Source organism: Anopheles merus, chromosome 2R (genome assembly GCF_017562075.2).
Source record: "Anopheles merus strain MAF chromosome 2R, AmerM5.1, whole genome shotgun sequence".
In the NCBI taxonomy this organism is placed as follows: domain Eukaryota; kingdom Metazoa; phylum Arthropoda; class Insecta; order Diptera; family Culicidae; genus Anopheles; species Anopheles merus.
Window position 1 is genome coordinate 43116367 of NC_054082.1, and position 22181 is coordinate 43138547.

Genomic DNA, 22181 nt, shown 5'->3' on the forward strand with positions numbered 1-22181 from the left:
TGGCGTTTTATGCAAAATTAGCTTCTACCACGGACACCACACACCACGGCTTCTGAATATGTTTTGCCGAAACGAAACATGATTAGGGAGGAGTGCCTCCATAATTACATACCCAATCACACACACACGCAGACCGCGCGCACATATGCACTCCGCGGTGTGGCGTACGTTATGCACTTTCACGCTCGCGTATTCATTCCGGGGCGTTTTGGGGCCGCCGTCCCAATCACTCGAGCCCGTGGGGCAGCAAATCGGACTCTGGAGAAGAAGTGCGAGCTACTAACCGCAGCAACCGATTTTTAATTAGCGCGCCCGTCGTTCGACCAGTGCCCGCCACCGACCGCCGGCTCTAATAGGGGGCCCACCACATCACCACCCCCTAGTTAAGCCCTACGTGTGTGTGTGTGCGTGTGTGTGCTTTTTTGCTGTTGGTGATTTGCTCCCCTTTTTCCTGCAGTCGTTTTAGTATCCGGAGAACGGGCGACTTGGACGTGTTAATGAGTCGTCTGTCTTTATGTGTGTAGAGTGGCATCGGAGTGTGTGGGGCATCGTGTGTTCTCTGTGTACGCGCTCTCGTGCAATGTACTATGCAACACCGTCCTCCCTCCCTTGGGCGATGCAGTAGCGGCAGCAGCAGCAGCAAGTGGTTCCCCATATCCACACACACCCAGTAATCGGGTGGCTATCGTGCGAGATGCACATGCATGTGTGTGTGTGTGTGTGTGTTGATACACTGCCTATCAACCCTGGCCAGCGTTCAGCGTTCGCAGTGGAACCGAGAGTGGGACACAACAAAAAAAAAAAGGGAAAGGCTGTGCAAATTCGATCCCGCCACTGAAGGTACTACTTTTCTGCCGCGAAAATTAGCATATTCATTAGCTATCGCGAAGGCACCCTTCTCCGGGGCTGGTCGGTCCACCGGTCCCGGTTTGGTGAGATGAAGAAAAACTAGCCGCCTAAACGGAGCCACTCCACGCGCCGCCCCGGCCAGTCCGATCGTCAACTGACCGATGTTTGTGTTGTTTCTGCTTCTGTTGCAGATGATGATGATGATGATGGTGATGATGATGATGCATTCCAGTATATAGGTGTGCGTGCATAATAATGTTCGCATGTAGTAGCGGATAAAATAAAGAGAAAAACCCACTATCTCGTCCTTGTTCGCTTTTATGCCATGTTTTTGTACCTCTTTCGATTGTATCGCTTCCTCTGAGCCTTGTGCTGGGCGATCTTTTAAGCTGCTTTGCAAAACTAAGTCTATTACAGGTTGCTTTGCTACACAAAGTTATCTTTTTTTTTTTTGCTCTATACTCGAGCACTTCTCCATTGAAGCCAGCAAATCGAGCTGTTTCAGGTGCATCGTCACAATAAACGTCACTTTAAACGGCCATAATTTCAACATAATAAGCCGGGATGGTGTATCTGTAGATGCTTTCTAGCGATGTTTCAATTCTGCTTCAATCATAATCAGTAAATGTGATCTTCTTTTGTATGTGAGAAAAATAAAAAAGCCGAGCCTATTCATGTGTACTATACTTAGCGAGTTACAGGCCTGACAAGAAGACGACGGTGCAATAATAGAGGCTAGATGACGGCTTTGTAAGTTTTTTTAACGCATAAAACACGCACACACGCACCTACAATTAGGTCATAAATCAACAGTCACTAGGCAAAAAACTGAGGCAATCCGTATGTTGCAAAAAAAAAAAAAACAAACGAAATGAAATAAACCCGATCTCGGAAACATACGAAACCATTCACACACATCCACACATGATTGTTTGTGCTGGAGGAAAAGGTTTCTCGTTTCTTGCTTTTCTTTTAAAATTTGGTTTCGTTTTTTTTTTCATTCAATTTGTGAATGCATTTTAAGGCCCTGCTGTTGTATAGCGCTTGTTGCACAACCAGACGAGTGATTGGGGCGGGTGGGGAAGACGCACGGGACGCTTTGGAATAAATTATTTACAGAGCGATAAAAGCAAAAAAGGCAGTTCATATTTATCGTGATACAACGCATTGTACAGACGTACTTGTATAGTTTTTGGGCAAATATGCCTTAAATGTTGCCATAACAATGTTCCATAATGTTGCATGTTCCCTGCCAAATATATTATCCACACGTATATGTATACAATTTGAATGTGCTATCTTGGCCCGTTCCGACGAATGACTTGGCTATGTAGGATTGATATTTTTGCAATAACGTACAAACAGAACAGTAATCATCAAATTAAACATTTCAATTTAATTTTATTTGAGTTTATGTAATAAATGCCGTTTTTCATAACTGTACATTTAATTGCAAAACAAGCAGGAAGCGGTTGGTCCCCTAAAAAACATCACGGAATATTCATAGTCGATTGAATTTTAAAGTAAGCAATACGCTTCCACAAATTCCTACAAAAAGGAGGCAAAATACAAAACAAAAAAAGGCAAATCGCCACGAACATGATAGTGCACTCCATGCATGTTGCATGGATAATTGAATCTGTCTGTTGAATGCATTTGATTGATTCACATTCACGTTTCACGGGCCTTTCGATTGCAATAGGCTGTACAAAAATGACCAATTTTTGTACCTCCCCGACGTGCGATGGATGAATGAACTATACTTTTTTATCGTGTTGTTTTTTTTCTTCAGTTGCATCATTTTCAACGCACGACTAGTGTCGATAGTGGGGTTTTTTTGGCGTGGATCGCTTGCGCGCTTGGGCTTTTCGGATTTTTTTTTCCAACACGCACATCTCGCACCAAACCAGCGCCCGATTCAATGGCTAATAAGAAGCTATTCAGCTAAAGTGCATGTATAGTGGGGGCGGCGTGCGTTGCGTTTTTGTTTTGTTTGTTGCGTTATACCATGCAATAAAATTAGTATGCGTGGAATTTTACGATTTTTGCTCTTGTCTTTTGCTACGTTTTTTGCCTCTTATCTTTAGCACGATGCAAGAAATAAAAAACACACACACACGATGGCGTGCCAATTTATGACAATATCAAAGGTTCCCTACCATAAAACACCTGTGAGCGTGCGAATGAGCGGCTGATGGTTTTTTTTTTCTTCCTACTGTTCGTTCGTTCGTTCGTTCGTTCGTTCGGTTCGTTTGCCTATTCTGTACAGCACGGCACAAATGAACGGCTTGTGGATTCATTAGAATTCAATTCATAAATTTAAAACCTTATCGCGGCGCTGGTGGCCCTTTCACGACGACGGCGACGACGACGGGTGTCACGCACACGACCCGACGTTAAGTCGGACGGTTGATCCCGGCACCGAAAGCCGGTCGCTTTATCTTTGCAGTAGCAAATGTCCTTCACTGGCTTGCCCAGGCACGGAGGTCCCTTCTTAACCGATGCAGAGACGCCAGTCTGTTGCCTTCCTTTTCGCAGTGTGTGTGTGTGTGTGTGTGTGTGTGTGTGTGTGTGTGTGTGTGTGTGTGTTTGTTTGTTTGTGTGTGTGTGTGTCGGACTAGCCGCGCGCGGAAAAAGGCAAGGAAACCGAATCTAATGGGATTTTTAATCGGAGCTTAGAACGCACATGCTTTGAATGTTGGGGTTGGGCTCGCTTCACTCCACACTTCACACGGTGAACAGAGCCCAAAAACCGAGGCAGGACAAAAAATTTACCTCTAAAGTACCGTAATGTATAAAAACCCATCTCACCGCAAGGAGTGTGTGTGTGTGTGTGAGAGGAGCAAATTATCCTACCGAAATAGCATAGCACACACGCGGTACACGAGGGAACGCGCTCAAGCTAGAGGAATCAGCATCCAGAGCCACACACTCAACGTTGCCGCTTAGGACAAAGTTTTGCATTTAGCACCACGTGCCCGGGGAGGGAGTCGGAGATTTTTCCAGCAAAGTCTAATATGAATATTTCATTGGATAAATCACTAATTTATGCTGACTGCTGTGACTGACTGTCTGGCTGTGTGTGTGTGTGGGTGTGTGGTGTCTAGTACAGGATCCACTTCTTCCAGCGTCTAACTAAAGGTTGCACATTAGAGCTGTAAACTAGTCACACACATCGAGAGTAATGAAATGGGAACCCATTACTGCTGGATTGCAGTTGATATCGCCTCCATATTTATAGCCATATGGATTAAGCACACATACACCAGAGCCAGCCAGAGGAGGTGGTGGACACCGAATGCAACAGAGTGTACCGGGAGCGTCCCAAACGAGAGCCCCAAGAGAGCCGGCTGGTATCGCTCAATCAGTACCACGGACCAACGGACCCGGCAGGCAAAGTGCCGCTTTAAAACTGGAAAACTTTAATTACTATAAATCCTAATGTGGTCAAGGGAAAATAATTGCTTTCTGGCATCGTGACAAAATGCTTCCAAAAAGCGACGATGTATGAAAAGGTATAATGCAATCGCGTCGTAAAAATCTGAAGGAAAAAAAGCGCTTCCAACCTTCCACTTTCAAAAGCCAACGACTTCAGAAAGGAACAAAAAAAATATGCCAGCACACTCACACGGTCGCGGTCAGAGAGTGGCCTTTGCCGGTTTCGAACGAAATCGAAACGGACGAGATAGCATCATAAAAATTAGTGGCAGCACTCGTCTTCAAAAGAGGCCTTCGAAGTACACGGTGCTGATGGTGGTGATGGTGGTGGTGCGGCCTGGGCAAAGTGCGCTTTTATGCGCTCTCGTTCAAAACTATCGTTTAACGGCCGAACGCGCGGGCATACAAATAGAATGAGGACGCGATGATTTTAGAACGGCTTCGAGGGGAGGGGGACCGGTGGAGAGGAGCTATAACTTTTCCAGACAATTGTGCACCCGAATCAGATAAAGTTAGTGCTGCTCGGGAGGAAGGAAGAGAAAATCGGAAAAGAAGAGCCAAGAGAAGAGGCTCGGTCGGTCGTCGGTACACAGTTGGGCGCGCTCGCCCTGATGGGCTTGTCCTTTCTCTCTGCTACGACAATCATTAGCCATTCGAACGAACCTCCGCCCTACTGTGGGGCGAATCGATCGACATTTATGATCGGGGTGCACTTGGAATGGTTCCAATTTTTCCGACCCACAGCGCGCAGTAACGAAAAGGGAACAGGCAGGCGGAGAGAGAGAGCATTAGCAAAACTGCTAGGACGCCGGTAGAGGACGGGCCGCCCTGATGCGCCGGCAGAGCGTCACACTTCACGGAAATAGGCTTCAAGCCGTTTGCTGCGCTGGCAGGCACACAGGCAGGCTCTGGCACCCATTGCTCTCTGTCCGTTGCAGGCTCGATTCTTTTCCTTTATCGCGTGGTGTACTACAATCCCAATAAATGTCATCCGGGCGCTTTTCTTTGTTCGGCACCAGCCGATGATGTAACTATTTTCGGCATTCGCTTACCCTCATCCGGCACTTTTTTTGTGCCAAGACAATTCTGTTTTATCTGTTAATCACGCAACGGTCCATCATCCATTTTATGAAGCCGTCCCGTCGGAGGGAAAGTCAGACTTTGATGCATCGCGCTCGCGAGTGTGTGTGTGTGTGGGTTGATGTTCATATGCCAGCAAAAAAAGGAGTCGCGTGCTGAGTGCCCACTTTCGGGGATGTGTAATTGCATCGTCAAGCTGCAGAGGAACGGGTTTTAATTTCCCAAAGAAGCGCACTTTGCTTTCGAGCAAACGCGCTGGCAAATAATTTGCATGCTTGATAAAAAAAAAAAACAGATGCACGCACACAAACACCACGGCGTTCAGCATTGAACCGCGTGTAAACATACGCGTGTACATCCAAGTAGGGTTTGCAATCCTTATGCTGATCCACCAAATGGAGAAAAAGGGAGAGAAAGAGAGAGCATAATCAAAAAGCACATGTACTCTTGGCCCATACGAGGGATTGCAATTAAACCGCGCTAGGCTGGCTGGAAGGCGTTCGTCAGCGCCAGCCCTACATACGCTAGCCAGTGTGTAACTGCCTCCAATTACACTTAATTGGTTATTCTACGCCGAGCCAGCCAGCCAGCCTCCGCCTCCCGCACACACGCGTGCCGTTGCGTGTGCCGTACAGAATCTGCATCACGGCCACACGGCAGCATCAGAAATCCGCGCCCCGATAAAAGACGGCGGCGGACGATTGTTTGATGTTCTTTCCGATGGCAGGCAGGCCGGCAGGCACAGGCTTTTCACCGATGGATTGGTTATCGCCGGCCGGATCTCACCGGTACACCACGGGGGCACGTGCACTGATAGGTGAGTTGTGCACTGGGGAGCCCACTTTATTGCATAAGCCGCCCGTTCGCATTGCTGCTTAACACGCGTCAATTTACCTCCAACACCCGCTGTAAAAGTGTGCACCTGTGCACGTGAGAAAGAGCTCCGGTGTTCACTTGGGAAGTACCTTTTTATTGCCTGGTGGATGGGCCATTTGCAGGACGTTAACTGGATGGATATGATTGCGTGTGTGTGTGTGTGCTTTTTTTAAATGGTGATACATTGCACGAACTGTATTTGAATTGGTGAAAGTTTTTTTTTATAGTTCATCATTTTAAGGCTAGATGGATCAATGTTTATTCTGCAATAACTTGAGATGAAGTATTTTTATTACGGAACTAGGAAATTGGATTTCTCACTCGATTTGCAAAAACACATTCCTTCATCGGTCTATGGTCGCGTTTCTATCTGTTGGTAACTATTAATTTTGCATTAAAAATGACGTCCACTGTAGTGTCATTCCACACAAAGATGTTCAGAATTTCGTAATATAGAAAATGCCATAAAAGCAAAGAGTCCAAAAATATTGGTGGCAAATCTTCTTCAACGCCGTGCTCCATATACAAAAACGTGCTCTTGCAAAATTGCTCTTACTGTGTGTTTCGTAGCGGAATGCGAACAACAGAGCACCGAGTACACACCATCGTTTTAATTGGCAAAACCATTGACAACAATATTTCGGCAGCTCGCTCGGTTTTTTGTTCGTACCTCATAGCGACATTGCTTCGGAAGCTTTGAAGTGACAGACTTTCGCTGCTAGAAGACGTGACAGTAAAGGCCAGTAAAGCCAACCACGGTGTGCCCTTTCCCGTCAACACTGTGCGCAGTAGCTTCTAGAGTTTCACAGAGGATTCATTTTTTTCTTGCCTGTTTCGTCTCGAGAATAACAAAAAAACGGAATACCCAGTGCCGATTACACCACAAAACCCAAACTCCTGGCGTAAGGCGGGACGACGGTTTTTAATACAGTCTTCCTGCTGGGATCTCACTGTTGTCCACGTGCTGACGTCTCGTCCCAGCCGGTCGGACGAAAAACTCTCCCGGTCGGCCCAGACCGATCCAATCCAATAAAGGATTAATTTGCCATCGTTTCGAAACTTGTCGACGCGCGACTCATTCGCTTTACCGTCGTCAACTAAATGAACCGTCACCCGGGCAGATCCAAAAGGTCTTTTGGCTATTCACCACCGCGCTGTGAGTATTTTTTTACTATGCACAATGAAACATTACATTAAAAACACGCAATTGGTGATACGCCGCACAGGGAAAGTGTGTGTTGCCCTTGTCCACGGTGGAATTTCGTCCAGTGGCGAGGAAAAATCTAATTTAAAAACAAACTCACCAAACAACACCAAACCTTCAAGCACGCAGATTCACTAATCAATGTTTTATGGCATATTGATGAAACTTTATTTCGTGCCGCCCCCAGGGTGGCAGGGAGAGGGGGAAACGATGCGAATATTATGATAGATGGTAAATTTGCTCGGAACTCGTTTGAGGGCAGAAAGGGACGTGAAAAAATTACGAAACCACAGGCACGAAGGTATTTCTTCTGCTGTTTTTTTTTTGTTATTGATAATTCCTTTATTCGTTATACATCACTGAGCATGGACCACGCTTGAGCATCGAGCAAGGTATCGAACCGAAGAAGAGCCGTACAACAACAATGTATCGTCGTAAGCTGCGCCGCGCTACAATTACACTTCACAGGGATTAATGAAGAAGCGAAATTTATAACCTGGTCAGCGCAATTAAAAAGGCTTACATTTCAGTGAGTTATGGCTCTGGGAGGTGGTGGTGGATTTTTGTTTCTTCAATTCGACACATTCTTCTTCGACAACCATTATTTGATTGGTATTTATCGCTCGCGTACAGTGCAGACCACGCAAATTGATGTCTTGCGCGAACGCTGCAGCGCTTAAGAAAGTTCACAGCTTGCTCTCTCACACACACAGAATGTCAGGCCTATCGATCGAGCTCGGGGGGTTGAATCGTTTGCCGACATAAACTATCGTCGAAAGGTGTCGTTAAACACATTGACGTGACATTACAGGTGTCCAGAGCTCACGACTCACGATTAATGAAGTAATGCCAACTGTGGTGCAGTTTTCGCTCAATCACTTCCATTTTTGCACAGGCCACGGTCAGCCCCGAACGCACTCTTGAGCGTAACGCCACCCCCTCTCCCCTTCCCCGCGATTTGCGATACAGCATCGAGACAAATCAATGTGACATTTATGATGTGGATAATTGTCTTTGATACGCACGCGGGCTCTTCCCATCGCCAGTTTACGCTTCAAGTGCCCCCCCCCCCCCCCCCCCACGGCCGGAACTGAAACCGGCTGTCGTGTCTGTCGGCCGGTCCCCGGGCCGGCGACTCGCACCCATTCATGCCATCAAACAGCATTCGATATGCTTGTGGAAACGGAACCGCGCAACCCCGTGTCCCCTTTTTGCGTAAGCAATCGTGGTGGCATTACACTGGCGGCGTGAGGGCGATTGCAAAGGGGTTTTTTTTGGGTGTTGTTTCTGCTCACCCTTTTCTCCCCGCTCGCCAGTAAACCTTCCGAGGAGTGTCAGACAACCCTCGCGATTCGGCTCGAGAGCGGAGAAAATTGAATCAAAAACACACACACACACACACAGAGTACAAGTCCCTCGGATGCACAGATTGTCGTCCCCGTGTTGGACAGTGATTTGGTGAAACGAGCATATCTCGCGCGCCAGCCTTTAGCCGGCTTCTTTAATCGAACATAAAAAGGGGCTTTTCGGCGCGCGCGCGCTTGTGTGTGTGTGTGTGCTTGCACGCGCACACGACCGAGTGTGTACACGGTAAATGGGTGAAAATTAATGAAACATATCTCGGCTGACTGACAGCTTTGCACCGGATCGATGGATGCATATTGTTTTTTTTTTGTGTTGCTTCTTTCCTCTCCTGTTTTGCTCCCTGGTTTCTTTTGAGCTCAACCCGGTGGTGGTGTGTGCATGGCCGCACACGTTTCTTTTCATTCGTTCTTGAAGTGTGTGTGTGCGAACCGACGGAGGGGACCGCAAAATTGGACGGGACACGCCGGGGCAAGTGAAATCTTATCAGCGTCAATCGATACACGAGACCCCTCCGTCGCGTCGAAAGGATAATCATTCTGCGGTTTCCAGACAGGGTCCTTGGTGCTACCGTGTCCGCGCCAGTGGTATATAACGAGCGGTGCGCGCCGCGTGTCACTGCCGTCTCCGGTTGAGTTGGGTTCGGTGTGAGAGCCGCCAGTTGCTGCTGCTGCATCTCCCAGCGTGCTGTGGTTACAATTGTTCTTTTCTCAACCAGCGTGGAGAGTTTTGAGTCATTCCAATTATAAGTTCCCCTTGTGTCCAAACAAATAACACACACACACGTTTCGGGAGAGCATTTAGTTTGTCACTCTTCTGGTGTAAGGCTTCTCGTAATTACAGTGCCGTTGAGAATAGCAGCCGGGCGATGTTGTATCCATAACGAACGAGGCACGGCACATAATTCCAATTTCAGCAAATTGAAACGTTGGATAATGGAACCGTCGGCAAGGCTTCTTTCCTTTTCCACTGTCGGTGCTCTCGATTGCAAAATGTAAGCGATCTGTTGTGCGAGTGTGAGTCTTTTGTAGCGTTTGCGGAAGCCTTTTGAGAGGCTGTATTTGGCGTTTTGGGTACAGAAAAACCCCGCACCCCGGAAGGAACGTTTCTGTTGAAGCGAATGTTACAGTCCACGCTACAAACTGCTCGCTATTTATAGCATTTGTTAATTTTAATATCATATTTTAAATCAAGCAAATGTGTTCCCTTCATCTGGTGAGTGGCTTTTTAATTAACGTTAGATTAGCTCAACGCCCCGTGTTCCACCCATCATTTTGAACGGCGTGCTTCAGCGTGAGGTGAATAAAAAAAAACCTTATGCTGGTTCCCCCCTCCCAAATGGCCGAAAACAGGGCTCGATAAACTACGCCCCAGCACGAACCGGAAAGCTGACGAGCGCGAGAGGGATTGGGGGGGAGGGGAGGTTGTTGATAATTTTTCCTAATGAAATAATGATACCGGCAGGTTTCTGTGTTTCTGTGCTGACGCTGACACGTTAGTGCCGTGTAAATGTTATCTGTATGTTTCCCATACGGCGGCTGTTGTTTTTTTTCTTCTGTTTTTTTCCCATTTGCTCTCTTCGCCTTTGATGTGGCGGTTTCGCATTCCGTCACGATCGACTTCCGAGTTGACGAATGTGGATGGTGGCGTCATTGAATTCATTCACCCGACGATCAACGGGTCCGATTCTGCGTCGCGTCCGTTTCGAGGGGGGGTTTGCTGATCCCGCGCATCATCCCACGAGTGACGAGTTAAAGTGGCCGCGAGTGCGGGATAGCAAAAAAAGAAGGTGGGGGAGTCGGGGCCAGGCAGCTCGATGATGTAATTAATAGCCCGCCTTGAGATTAAATGTTGTGTTAAATATATGTTAATGTCATGTAGATTGGCAGCGGCGAAACTGGAAACTTGTGCCGAAAGAACGTGCTGCTGCCGATGATCAACCAGAATCAAGCCAATGGGGGAGTTTTGTGGCTATGTTTGTTGCGGGGTAGAGTGCAATAAATTTCTGCACGATGGAAACTGAAATGGGACGTCGAACGGTTTTGGCCGGCCTTTTTTGCGATCGCTCTAACGTTCTTTCACGTACACCGGGGTAAAAATAAAACCGAATCCCGCCAAACAAACATGCTAATGGAATAATCGAGTGAGATTACTGCAACTACCACTCGCAGGTACATACACACACACACACATCGGACGGTGCATTTAGCATGGTAATGCAATCTTGGGTTAGCGTACGAAGAGTTAATGCGATGAGATCTATTACCTACATTCAGAGAGCACCTACCCCCGCCACACCAAACTGTCCATCAAATGCTCGGTCATACATATTCATGAAACAGGCCGCTTTCCGCTGCACAAGCTGCTCTTAAGTGCATGCGGTCGGGAATCGAGAATTTAATTACAATTTTATTGTCCGCACGCTGGGCTGCATTTTTATTGCACTCAGTTGCTAATCGCGTGACCAAATGCATGCATGCAAACACACACACCCACACCCACAAAAAAGCACACAAGAGCAGATTGTTGAGATGCAAATAGGAAACACAAAGCACAAGGTGTGAATAATTCGTTTCCGTACGGTGAGCAAGCAAAAAAACGCAAAGATTTGCTTTGGCACTTTTTGGTTATGCGTGAAATGCTTTACGAATGATGCAATAGCACACGTTTGGCAGTGATGTATCCATTCGCTATGTCGCCCATGTTTCAGTAAACACAATAATAGTTGACAGTCTGGCTTGGTGAACTCTTGGCTTTCGGCATTGACATAGCTTGCTGTCGTTTTATTTGCATTGAGCGGTGACTTTTTAAACAATGTATCTGTTGCAATTAAAATGATAGACTAATTAATCATCGCTGCAATGCTTGCGAAAATTGTCCCGCGTTCGTTATCAAGTGTGAAAATAGGTGGAGACGCTTGGTCGTTCACTCGATCGTGCGCGATCGCTGATTGGCGCTCGCAACGATGGGTGGAGCAACGACGGCCCCAACTCGGAACGCAAAAAAACGTCCCCCCCCCTTCGATTAGAGCCATTTCCGCCACGAAGGATGCGAGAAGGCGAAATCTTCGCGGACAGTACGAGCGATGCAGAAAAAAAAGATGAAAAAATAAAATGAGTGCATGTGCATCTACTTACCAGGATACTGCCAGAGGGCGGGTGGTGTGCGGACGGCGTTCTGCACCGCCGCATTGGTCACGCCCATCGCGACCGTGTCCGGCGCGAGGGGGATCATGGTGGAGTTGGTGCCGGTGAAAAACATGTTTTGGCTCAGTCCGGGCGTTGCGCAGCCTGTAAAGCGCAGCGCAGAGCGAGCCAAACGCGTTGATCGCGTGTCACACATTGCGTGTCACACAATGGTGGTGGGATGCAGTTGGGGAGGGCAAGGCATGGTGCACACGCGGTGCAAGCGTGAGATTATCGGACCGGAACGGAAGGTGAAGGGATGCCGCCCGTTCAGTTGCGTACGGAGGAGAAGAAGTTGATGAATCGTTGCCGTGCGGCGGTGCATATGAATGGAACAAGAGCGAGCGCGCGCGCCAATGCATCATCGTCGTCAGGTCGGTCCGGCGGCCGGCACAAGCATAGAGCGAGTGGTGGAGGCAAACCGAGCGGAGAGGTGTGGAAGAGAAAACAAAACAATTCGATGAATGATTGATCGGTAATGAGGATTATGGTTTGGGGCGGAGTAGGGCCAAAGAACATGTGTGCGCCGCTCGTTTTGGGGGGATATATTTTGCTTTGCTTTGGTGTTTTGGGGGCTTTTTGAGTCATTGCGTTAAATGGCAAAAAAAAAACAAAAAAAAAGTGGGAGAAAGGCGCTGTTTGCTTTGGTTGAAGGATATTGTTTGCGAAACAGTTCTGCATTCAAAACTAACACAAAAATAAAACAATTTTAACCGATTGTGTTTACCCTCTCCATCCGTCACTTGGCACACTTACCCAGATCGGCCGTTGTACCGACAGTGCCGTTCAGCGAGCCACCATTGGTAGCCGCAGCGGCAGCGGCCGCCGCCAGCCCTACGCTGTACCGATTCAGCTCTTTCGTGGGGTGCAGCTGGGACGCCGGGGTGGTCGCACTTTCTTGGAGCCGTTGGCGGGCGACCGCGATGCCCACAGGGATGGAGGCGACGGATGAGGCGGTGCTGGTGGTCGTGCCGGGTGGTTGGGTGGTTGAATGCTGCTGCGTGTTGCTGGTGGTGCCCGACGCTAGCCCGAGTTGTTCCATCGTGGCGGCGACGGCGCTCGAGCTGGCGTTGGCACCTCCGCCGGTGCCGAGTGTCGCGCTACCGGAGGTACCAGTGCTGCCACCCACGGTAACGTTGCTAATGATTGCGCTGGCACTGTGGCTGAGATGGTGATGGTGGGCCCGGGCAGCTGGTGCCGGGTTGCTGCTGGCACTACTGCTACTACTACTACTACCGCCAGCCGCCGTTAGTGCCTTCGGGGAGGATGCTTCGAGTTTTATGATGGCATTCAGGGCCGTCGCGTTGCTGGACGCTTCGTAACTGTTCGATGTGGTGACTTCCGACACCTGACACGGTTCACGCTTGATCTGCAAAAAGGGAAGAAAAGAAAGTGGCGTTCAACGACTGCGGCTCATTGACATTTTACTGTGCATCCATCGGTTGGTTTCCATTTTCGAAAAGTTTACAGTTTTGGTTTTGTTTCAAGCTTGTTGTCTAATGGTTTCCCACTAAAGTACATCGGGACAAATTTAATTTATTCACCTCGCAAAACAGCCCACTATTGCTGTTACCGTAAAAGCTTTCCGCGTCTGTATTGTTTTGATGGCCATAAATAAAATCGTTCAGTAAATCTTACATATTTAATGAGAAACCAACGGTACAAAGTGTGGCTTTCGAGTGTGGCTTGCCTGCTTGCATGTGCGCCATGAACAATGGCGATGGATAACTTTCTTTCCACGATCAGCCCACCGCAACAACATTGTGCCGCTGATGGAGGGGGATTTTTTTTATGCATCGTTCAGCATAGGCTTATAAATAATTAATTTAAATCTTCATGCGCTGGTGGCACGATGTTGCGCGCCCTGCCTACGGTCAAATGTCAAATTGAAAAGGGGAAAAAACGGGAGGTCGTAAAGTGATAGTGAAAGCGTAACTGTTATCAATAGATAATCTTTAAAAAAATGCGGGGGATTTTATTTTGACTGCGGAGAGCAGAAAAATCAGCGGTATCATACAGAATTTGTGAGTGAAATGCTTTTTACAGTAAAAAGGTGAGGTGTACCTTTCCGCTTTACGATTGTGATAGCAAAAGAAACAAACAAAAAATCATTCATTTTCGCCACATCCCTTGAGTTGTCTTGAACACGGATCGTGCAGTGCATTCCGAATAGCTAAAAAAACGCGAATCTCCATGGAAGAGCATTACTTTCAAGATTGAATTAATCCGTCATGCTTGTAAAGTGCACTATCACCACTGGTTTTACGGTTCGTGTTTAATGTTCGTGAGATTCAGCTTATGGCAACCTCATTCAGCAAGCAACAGCTACAACGAAAGCTGCCAAGAGATTGGATATTACAGGTGATTTTGTAACTTGAAAAAAGTGCAATTGCAGGAAAACTTAAAAAACAGCTTACTGCTAGTTCAAGGATTCAATGTCAATGGATAGAGGGAAAGAGAGAGACAGAAGTGCTTTCATAATTTTGCACGCCCCAACTAACCGAAGAGGACGGAATAGTCAATGAGGCTTGAAAAACTTCAGAGACCATAAAAAGTCGGTGCTTGCCTCGCTCTTTCTCTTTGTCCCCGGGACATATGATGAGCTATTTGAGGAACGCAATTAAAAAATTAACAGCCAACCCCCATCGGTCAACACGATTCGCGGTGGATGGATTTCGCGAACTCTGCAACACCAGAAGATGTTGGGCGCGCTGCTGCGCTGTACCTTTTGTACGCAAGTGTTTCAGAGCCGCGGCAATAAAAAGTTACAGAGAATAGCACAATAAAACTGTGCACCACCGATGGATGGAATACAAAATTGTACAGCAAAATTGTGTGTGTGTGTGTGTGTGTGTGTGCGAAGAGAGAAGGTAATGTAGAGCTGGTTTTTTGTAGTACACGAGAAACTGTACTGAGAACTACATGAAATTGAATAAAATGTCACAAGTCGAAAGAAGCTACAGTCGACGATCGGGCCTACAGCAGAGGAGGTCTTTGGAGTTGGTGTGTTCGAGGTCTTGGAGTTTCTCCTCCGCCCTCCCTCTCCCTCAAGTACCGAGCACAGCACAGACCCAAGGGATGCGCGCGCGTGTAATGGAATCGATGGTGGAATTAATTTGCGATTCTCAGGAACCGCGCGATGTGCCTTCTACATGCGGGTTGTTTTTTTATGCGCTTACAATAGCTTACTGCAGCTTGCAACATGCAATGACATGCATGTTTTTCCCGGTTGCAACATTTTGGTATTCAGCAGCATTTGGAATCACTCTCGAGGGACAGAGAGAGAGAGAGAGAGCGAGAGAGAGCGAGAGAAAGAGCGGAGTGGGTCTAAGATTTCACCTCCGTTGTGAATTTATAATTGTACCAAGACGGAAAAAGGGAGGTTCGGGAAAAATGCACTTTGCAACTCCAGGATTGGTATGCCGAGGAGCCCTAATGGGAGCGACAAAACGATGCACTAATAAATAAAACAACACACACATACACATTCACACATATAGAGAGACACACATGACGGCATACAGCATAAAAAAACCACAATTCCTCAGCGGACACAACAACGAAGCAATGCCTTAACGAGAAGGGCACTGAGAATGGTAATGGTAGCTTGGGCAGGAATATTTTCCAACCTCCGCTCGCTATGGCGACATTTTCGTTGCTCTGAGCTCAAGCAAAAGGTCCGCACAATAATGGTACCCACCAACAAAGGGAGGAACCCTACCAGGAATGATAAATGTGTGAGAAGCACGGGCAGAAGGGTTTGACGGCGGTTTGTGGTACGCGCAACAACACGTAAAAACAACAACAAAAAGTTAAAACAGACACATGAAACATACACAGAGACGGGCAAGCACACAGTGGGATCAGTGCGCGAACATTAATTACTACACCCATAAGGCAGCATTCTTCGATTGCCGATTTGCATTAGGTTTTGTGGTTAGTTCGAAATGTTATGCTTGTTGTGAATAGTGCTTCCTTTAGTTCCTCTATCTTTTTCAACATTGATGCTGACCGAGATGTTTGTAGTCCAATACAGCTTCAATATAGAAAAAAAAATGAAATTTCACGGACTAAAGATGCTATTATATTATTACTATATAAGGTCGTGAAAAGGAGATTCGACCAAATTTAGAATTATTTTGCTGCAATGCATGAGAGTTTTCGAATTGGTGGTTTCAAGGCAACTCTCTTTAGAGCCTTCTCTCTTTTTCTCTCCCTCTCACTCTCTTCATCTATCTACCACTCTAGCAACTTCAAATCGACATCAACAAACGAGCTCATCGGTGTAAAGCATTTTAAACTTACGTGAACAACGGTCTTGCTGTCCGTGTCACGGCTAACGGTAGAAGATTCCTCCGTCCGTTCGAATACGATCGAGCGTCGCTTCTTCGGAAGCCGCTGTGCCGCCCGAAGCGCTTCGGACTGCTGTCCTGGTGACTTGGGTCTGCAAGAGGCACCGGACCTAGCGTTAGAAGTCGTCGCTGCTGACTCCCCACCGACGGCTGTACGGTCGGAGGTTAGCGTCGGTACGCAGTCGCTCCCGTTCGCTTTGCTGGCGTGCGCCGAATGCAGAGCTGCCCAACGGCGCCGTGGTCTATGATTGACAGCTTCACTAGATGGCGCCGATTCGTGCGTCTGTTGTGACGACGGTGGCGTTACTGTGGCCGGTTTGATTGATGCTTCGCTCTGCTGCTCCTGATGCTGCTGCTGCTGCTGCCGATCAGCGGTGGCAGGTTGCTGGGCACTGCCGGACAGTTCCGGCGGTGCTGGCGCAGCTTCGAGGTGCCGCTGCTGCGGTCCGGAAGTCGGCTGCCGGGGAGTGTGTGACGTATGGAGGAGCGGCAGCGATCGAGCATCGATACCGTTCGTCGACGACCGCACGACCTCCGACGACCGTTCGAGCGGGATTGAGTGTTGCTTGCGCTTGCCGTACTCGCAGTACGGTGACGTGATGGTAGGAGGCGAGGTCGGACTCAGCAGAGCCGTCGAGTCGTAGCGATCGAACGTCTCGGCGTGACGAGTACGAGCTGGCAGATGAGGAGGGTTCGATGTTCTATCGTCCCTCGTCGCGAGCGTCGCTAGCAATCGTTCGTGGTACTCACGCTCGATGCAGTAGCTGCGAAGGTACGGATCGTCGGCATGGAACGCCCCACCGTACGACGGCTGAAGCTTGTCACGGGCGCGGGCCAGAAAAGGGTCCCCGCCGGAACTGGCGCTCTCTGGTGAGTTGAGTGCGAAGCTGCCAGTGGCTGCCGGTGGCAAAAATGAGTTCGATGGTACCTGCATTGAGAACAAGTGCGAACGGACATGACACACAACGGATCGGTCATTTTTTTGGGTTGGCTATACTCGAGTTCCGTGTACAGTGAACTCGTAACGCAACGTGAACTCACACAAACACACAAACAGGCGAACAAAAGCAGGTTCAGATAGAAACGTACAACACAACAAAACAAGTCAAAGCATTAGGAATAACCAATAAACATAACGTTCGTGAAATGGAATCGTTTTGTACAAATGAAAACCAATGAGAGAGAGAAAGAGGGCGAGAGGAAGGGAAATGAGAGTTCGTGGCAAATGAAGCATAACATAATGATAATTGTATTCAAGTTTTGCAGGAATAAATTCATTCAGAGATAACGATAATGATCCCGGGGGAGTAATATGCTGGTAAACGCGACCCGGTCAATGATGTGCATGTGGGTGGAATCCTTTGTCTTGTACCGTCCCCGGCACTGTTTAGCGAGTCCAATCGCCTTGTGTCCCCAATCATTAGCAATAAGCAGTACAATCAATGATATGTTTTTTTTTTAAACAATTTTACCAGCATATTTTTGCAATTTTATTCATCAGTGAGGTTTGGCCGGGAAAGAAATTTTGATATAGACAGACCAATCAATGTTCAAACGAACAATATGTTTACTGCTTTGTTCCAATCGCAGAGAGAAGAAAGGGCATTAAACACAAATATTAGACAACAAAACAGACACACATTAAACACACGATTTCTAACTAACATAAAACGTTCGGTAAAGAAGAATAAAATGAAATGTGTTTTTGCTGCTTATTAATCACCCAGAATGTAAAGCAGTTCATGATGAACGGTTTGGATGCGATTGGTTGGGTATTTTGAATCGTAAATTTCGACAAAAAAATACAAGATGATGTGGCCAAATGACGTAATCAATTTTTTAATGAGCTGTCGAATGGTATGTGACATCCACACCGGTATATTTATGTGTGCGTTTGTAGCAGCAGAAACAGGACAAACCCTCCCACTCCCTTCATAAGCGTAAATCATGCGCGCGTATATATATGTATATATGTTGAACATAATTGACATCGAACTGAACGTGAATGCTGCAATGTTTGACAATTGAAAAGACGAACGAAACACCCAGACGCGTACCTGTATCTGCAGCGGTTCTATGGTGCCATGCTCCCACCGTCCGATGCAGGTTTCGGTTTTCTTCGCGACCGACGTGATGCCATTGATGAAATCGGTCTGCGACTGCACGAAGATGCTGCTGTTTGCCTGTGAAAGAAAGCACATTGGATTGTTAGTGTTTGCTTCTTTTGGGTCTGTTGAAGCTCTTTCCACGCCGCGCCACGACTCATTTAAATTCAGTGTTGAGCTGTGGAGACGGTTGATGGTTTTAACACCATGTCGCACAATCATTCACGTGTGTTGGGGCTGTGTAGCTTCACCCCACGGACTCGCTGCTGCTACGCAGTAAATATTTTGTCAGTAGGCATACAGCTGTAGATAGGCAAATGGTTGATCGTTCAAACAGACGTAAACGCGCTCGTTGGGAGCTTTTTCCGGGGAAAGAACAAGAACGGTTCTTCGGGCCTTCGCTCTGAACAGCACCTCAAATAGGCCGTTAATAGGAGTATGGCACTTTCTTCGCTCCGCGCGCATACCCGCGGCCAACGGAGAGAAGTCGTTTCCACAGCTCATCAATAATCATGCTGCCGCTGGTACGCGAACGCACAACCCGCAAACACACGCGTACGAGACGCGGAAGCATCGCACACAGTTTGTGTATGGGTGTGCGTTCCGCTTCGACACCACGTCTAGCGTCTATCCAAACGTGATCGAAACCGTGGCAAGCCCCGGGCTTTGATTAATGACACTTTTCCTTTTTCCTCGCGGGTGTTTTCCTCCCCCCTGCTGTATTGTTTGCTGTATTGGAGGTGTTCTGTTGGTTTCCGGGGCTTGGGCGATAGTGGCTGGCACGGAGTTTGAAAGCGAGGGTTGGGGGGTGCGTCGGGAAGAACCCAAAACAGTTCAAAGGGAAGGAAGAAAAAACAACAAAATCGTCACGCCAGCGGGGTTCTTAAGCCATCATCGATCTTCGCGTCGACGGGCTTGACCAAGTAAGGAGCACGGACGTCGATCCTGTGCCAGAGAAAGAGCGCGCGTGCGAATGGAAACGCCATGATTGACGTGCGAAACTCGACGGGATGCCGTAAATTCTTTCCTTCCAAACCCGGAGCATTTCCTCTCAGCGTCGGGCCAGCCAGGCAAGACAAATCGAACTCCAAAGACGAACAAACAAGATCAACGGGCCTGGTTTTTTTTCCCTCCCGCTTGTTTCGGCTTTGAGTAGAATAATGTGCTCCTAATTAAATTTGTTTATACCATAGGCCCGGGGTCCTGAAAAGAAAACAAAAACCAACACCTCGGTCACACTTACCTGACTGAACGAGAGGGCAGCTCCGGCACTGTGAAAGTTTTTGGCCACAAGCTCTAACGGAGAGCAGGGCAGAAATGGAGAGCTGGCAGGAGGTGTGTTGTATCCTCCAGCGGCAAAAAGTGATTCGGTCACTGTAAATAGAAAAAAGAAGCCGAAAATGTTGGATATTAAAACATTGAACTAGAAAACATATGGTCACTATTAAATCTGGAGTAAGGTTATAAAATTCAAATAAAAATTTGACTTGGATATCTTTGTCAATATTCTGATTGAACACAACCAACAAAACATTTCGTCCACAGCGAATTCTGTTCAGCAAGCAACACAGCACTCTACTGCCCAAGCGCAAATAGGTCCGACGAAAAGCTACCTAGACCAGCTAAGCTCTGAGAAATTGAAAACCAACCCCACTGAGGGACCTATTTTTGCAACCAAGCAGATGCGAAGTGGAGAAAAGAAAATCCCAATTCCACAGCGATTCGTGAGGAGGGTTCTGCTATGCTGACGCAGGACGGCAATGGTCTCATGGTCATAGCTGAGAAGCTGAGCAAAGGTCGGCCGGTTTGCGAAAGGGATTTTGCTGGGCAGCACCAGCAATCACCAGGCTCGGGCCCGGCTGGTCCGGCTATGAATGCATGTCACGGACTACGGCATGCCGATAGGTGTGTATGTGTGTGCTAGTGTGCAGGAGGCGCGTTTTAGCAAACATTTGCGGGTTTTGTGGAATGAGCCCGACTAACGATGGATGGCGTACGAAAGGCTACACGATTCTGCCTGATGTACCCATAAAATAAATGAACGAAAGCCTCGCAAAGAAGCGAGAATCGGGTTGGGGCGCGCACAAAAAATAAATATACCCCCACTGAAACGACCGCCTGAGCCACACAGCCCGAAACGACCGGAATGAGATGGAGATAAGACGAACCAGCTCTCCTCTTTTCCGGGGACTATGTTTGTGGTAAAGCGTGCCTGGGCCTAAGGCTGGGCTTTTGGAGGTTTAGGTCGCGCGCAAGAGTTAGAATTCGTTAGGGATATGGGTTTTATTTTCGTTCGAGCAGCAAGAGCCGTGCACGACTATGAGCTTTTAAAAGGACACTTACGTAAGCGAACGAGTGAGCGTTGGTTCGTTTGAATTCCATGCTGTTTGGTGTGCAGTAAAGCAAAGTGCTTGTGGGCAGAGGGCACATTGAGCCTATTTATTCGAGTTGGACATGAAAAAAAACCCTCTTAGCCACAACTAGCATGACTAGGTTTTTTTTATTATATTCTTGGAGGAAACTAAACATGGAACGATTTACATTGAAACTACATATACACACTCGTTAGATGAGTTTTCTGCTTCCTTCATTGTGGGTGAGAGCTTTGGTTCTCCCGGTCTGCCTACACTTAAGTAATGTTATTTACCAAATAAGACGCGAAGCAAGTATGGTGCAGAATATGAAAAGTTAGACAGTCAGCTTTGTGAGCATTCCCAGCATTTCGGTTTGAAATAAGCCCGTTGCAGCCATACTGCTTGGACCGTATCGTAAATAAGCTGCTAAATGCTTGCCATAAGCGAACGGAGAAGGCTCTTTCGATTTGCTGCAATGGACGGCCGCGAATCCCACTCGCGAAATTGCCGAGTAACGAGCCGCGTGTTGTTGCGCGGTGTCGATGTGTACTGATAATTTATAACGAACTGCAAACAGCAGTTGCACACCAGAACCTCCGTCAGCTGCAGAAGTTACGCGAGCCGATAGCGTGTGAGGCGTGAGATATCGGGTGTAAAAGGACGGGAGGGAGGGCATAGATTAAAGCATCGCCAAGCGGAGATCTGGTGGTAGTGCTCGGAGGTGACGCGCATGCCAGCCAGTGGGGTCTCAGTCAAGGAGCAGTTGAAGTTTGTGCCACTATTGGATCGGAGGTGATTTACGGCCCCAGTGTAGCTCCGAGTTCCGACACATGATCCGGCTGCTCAGGGGAAAAGAACGAGAATGAGGGCAAAGTATGCAAACGAGTCGCCGCCACAAAGAGCAAGGCTGGCGTCCCTTTGCGTGTGTGTATGTGAGTGTTTACTCCCGCATTAAACCCCGTTGAAAGTTTGCGTCTAAGTTCCACAACGCACTGTCCATGGGTAGCCAAAGGAACCTGGGAGTTCGGTTCGAGGAGGAATGGTCAAAAATTTCGATTAGCATTCTGCTGCTGCTGCTGCTGGTACACCTTTTTTCTCGAAAACCGCTTCTCTGTTGCAAGCAATGTCACAAAGTTTGTCCAGGGGCTTAGGTGCGAGGTCCCCCGCGGAAGTTCGTTTGCTGGGCGCAAACTTGAAATCGGACATCGGGAGCACACCGGTGTCGAATGGGGAAAGTTTTACCGCTCGACCGGTTGTTTCTGGCTTTCATTAATCTTCGGTCGGGGAGGCTGTACGGTGCGGTTGTGCGTGCATTTTACAGTGCCAGTGCCGAAGGGCGAGCCAGCTGGCGGGGGTTCGCTTGTCGACCAAAGTAA

The 22181-nt window shown here is 47.9% G+C and overlaps 1 protein-coding gene across 9 annotated transcripts in view; it reads right to left on the reverse strand.

The window, feature by feature from the left end:
* LOC121588595 (protein winged eye-like) overlaps positions 1–22181 on the reverse strand; it is a 341422-nt gene that overhangs the window by 12574 nt on the left and 306667 nt on the right. For 8 of the 9 annotated variants that reach the window (XM_041906695.1, XM_041906696.1, XM_041906694.1 and 5 more), the window contains 5 exons: positions 19695–19825; positions 18404–18529; positions 16300–17274; positions 12751–13363; positions 11947–12099 (listed from right to left, as the gene is read on the reverse strand). In XM_041906695.1, the coding sequence (XP_041762629.1) occupies positions 11947–12099; positions 12751–13363; positions 16300–17274; positions 18404–18529; positions 19695–19825 (1998 nt within the window). The remainder of the gene's footprint in view (positions 1–11946; positions 12100–12750; positions 13364–16299; positions 17275–18403; positions 18530–19694; positions 19826–22181) is intronic. The other variant, XM_041906702.1, reaches the window with a different exon arrangement.